Raw genomic sequence first — 3,161 nt, forward strand, 5'->3', positions numbered from 1 at the left:
ACAGGTTCGGATCACCGGCCTCGTCGGGTAAGTACGCATGCATTGTGTTTCTCAAGATACTCGCTCGTAGAGACAGACCATGGAGGAGGAGGAGGAGGAGAAGGTACGTAGCGTTTCGTTCCTCGCGAGGAGAGGGTCTCACCGCGTGGAAATCGATCGAAAAATAATTTTTCGAAAGAACGCGAAAGATTATATATATACGCGGAAGAGCCTCCTCCTCGCGGAGAGCAAGTTTTTATTTATAACTTTGATGAGAGGGTGACGAATCTGATCTGGACGGACGAACGTAGAGAAAAGGACGAGACGATGTGTTTTTGGGGTACAACGATGTAATGGTTGTATTCTAATCGGGGCAATGAACCGAATATCGATTTCCAGAACCGTCCGGTCGTACTGGCCCAAAAGGGACTGGAGACGGCCTTAATAAGTACCGCGGGGTAGAGGGCGAGTCTCTGGCGCTGGCGTGTGCGGCACAAGGCTTTCCTGCCCCGATCTCTAGGTACACACGAATTCCGTATAGCTTCTCTTTTTTTTCTTTTGTTGTTGTTTGGTCGTTTGGTCTTGCTCCGCAGAGCACGGATCCTATTTTCGAAGCGTTCCATCCTTACCCTCTACCCCGGGTGTCGGGTGGCGGTAAATCCGCAAAAAATCCGAGAAGTCGACGAGGAGGAACCGAGAGTTCGACGGAACGACTAGTACAGAGAGAGAGAAAAGAGAGATGAAACGAAGGCAAACTCCGTGGAAATTGCCGTGAGAGAAAAAAGATAAGGGTGAAACGAGAACAAAGGTAGCCTCGAGTGGAAAAAAAGAGAGAAAGAGAGAGAAGGGAACAGAGAAAAAGGAAAAAAAGGAAAAAGGGAAACATGTGCACAGCTGTGAGATCCCAACGCCGCTCTCGCGAATGATTTAACGAGAAAGAAACGACGGATGAGCGAGAGAGAGAGAGACGATAATATATCACAGGGCAAATTTTCGTCGATAAGAATTTCGATTCCTTTATTGGCGATTTTATTTCGTTGTCGCTCGTTTCTTTTCTTTCTTTTTTTTTTTATTCTCCGCGATTCGAGAGAACGCGGAAATGCGAGGAAGGCGAGAAAAAGGAAAAGAAAAAAGAGAGGAGAAATTACGTCGTTACGGCGCGAGGAAAGGAAGAGAAGAGAGGAGAGGAGAGGAAAATTGGTGAAATATATACTCGATGTATACTCGGGGCCAATCGGACAAAAATGTTGGTTTTCAGCGCCAACTTGGAACCCCCTCCCCCACGTGTGGCGCACACAACCCCCCACGAGAATAGGTGACGGACGCTAGACTCTGAAAAGGATGCGGGCCCTCTTCTCCTTCGGTAACCTCGGTGCCTGAGAGGGTGTCACCCGATCAAACAGGGGCCAACAATGTTGCCCTGCACCTGCACACCTCCAATAAGTCCCACGATATCTGGCTGGTAAGTCCTCGCCACCTTCGTGCCTCCGTTCATCCGTTCGTGTTTTTTCACCGCCGCCACCACCACCACCACCGCCATCACCGCCCTCTCTTTCTCTCGCTTTGCCACAGGATTAATTTCGTCTTCTTTCGTGATCTTGTTCCCCCTTGCTCCCTCGTAATTGCAATGTCGCGCGATTTCTGTCTGTTTGCACAATTTCTCATTTTACACGCCGTGTCGCTCGATTGCTTCCCCGAACTCCCCCCCCATCTATGTGTATCCGCCTTTTTTCTTTTATTTTCAAAATATCACGCGCGAGAAGCTTATTTCCATCTTTCCTAATCTAGAATTTTCGAATTTTCTCGAGTTCTCTCGCCCCCGAATCCGATTCCGTAGGCAATTATATCTCGCATTCGCTCACCACGTGGCGAGGATCGAGAGTTGATCTTTTTTTAATCCCCGTCCTTTCTCTTCTCCTTCCGTTTCACGATCTCTCGCTCCGACTCGAGCGTGTTATCGAGGGAAAAAAGAAAAGAAAAAGAACCTACGCTTCTTCTCTTTGCGCACTCTTTTCTTTTTTTTTTTTTTATTTTTCAGTAAATCCCTCCTCTCAGTAACCAAGTTGTCGCTGTTGTTGTTGTTGTTCGCCAGCCTTCGTAAATCCCTCCTCCCCCCACCCGTATCCTCTCCGACCTGCTCTGCTTCACGACCGCTATTTACGCTCCAGCTGTTGTCTCGAGCTCTCTTTTTCATTAAGTTTGCGTACTTGTGTCGTAGCGAGACACGCGCTAATGAGCCGGCAGTAGAGGCAAAAGCCCGCGCCCAGAGACGCCCAAAGCCCTGCCTATATATATATGTACATATATATATATATATATACTCGGAACATGGAAGATGGGAAAGAAGCGCGAAGCGAATAGAAACGCACCGATGGCGACCTCTATATACATACATACATGCATACATCTCTTTATTCGTCGAATCCACTTTTTCGCGCGATCGCCTCTCCCTCCCCGCCCCTAGTGTCGAACGTCTCTTTCTATTCGCTTCGTGTTTCCATCCGATCGGATCCGGGAGGAAAAAAAAAAAAAAAAAAAGAAAAAAGAATCGAAAGAAATTGTCGAAGAAAAAAATATCGGTGGCCGACCGAATGGCAAATCACAATCCCCGCCTGCCATGTCTCGTTTCAGATGGTACAAGTTCATCGAGGGCTCGTCCCGCCGTCAACCAGTCCAATTGAACGAGCGCGTCCGCCAGGTTAGCGGGACACTGATCATCCGCGAAGCGCGTGTCGAGGATTCGGGCAAATACCTTTGCATCGTGAACAACTCGGTGGGCGGGGAGAGCGTGGAGACGGTGCTCACCGTGACGGCGCCGTTGGGGGCTGAGATCGAGCCGAGCACCCAGACGATCGACTTCGGCAGGCCGGCAACATTTACTTGCAACGTGAGAGGGAACCCGATCAAGACCGTCTCCTGGCTCAAGGACGGGAAACCGCTTGGATTGGAGGAGGCAGTGTTAAGGATCGAGAGCGTGAAGAAGGAGGACAAGGGGATGTACCAGTGCTTCGTCAGAAACGACCAGGAAAGCGCCCAGGCGACGGCAGAGCTCAAACTCGGTGGACGATGTGAGTTTTCTTCAAATAGGGGGATAAAGGGGATAAAGGCGAGAGTTTTTTATTTAACGATTTGGTTTAAGGGCATTGAGTATATATCTTTTTTTTTTTTTTTTTTTTTTTTTT

At 48.7% G+C, this 3,161-nt stretch overlaps 1 protein-coding gene across 1 annotated transcript in view; it reads left to right on the top strand.

Moving 5' to 3' along the window:
* LOC102672401 (Down syndrome cell adhesion molecule-like protein 1 homolog) overlaps positions 1-3,161 on the top strand; it is a 74,523-nt gene that overhangs the window by 34,977 nt on the left and 36,385 nt on the right. The window contains 1 exon segment of the mRNA XM_031511334.1: positions 2,611-3,047. Coding sequence (XP_031367194.1) covers positions 2,611-3,047 — 437 coding nt within the window.

The sequence above is a fragment of the Apis dorsata genome, unplaced genomic scaffold, assembly GCF_000469605.1.
Source record: "Apis dorsata unplaced genomic scaffold, Apis dorsata 1.3 scaffold_307, whole genome shotgun sequence".
Classification (NCBI taxonomy): Eukaryota; Metazoa; Arthropoda; class Insecta; order Hymenoptera; family Apidae; genus Apis; species Apis dorsata.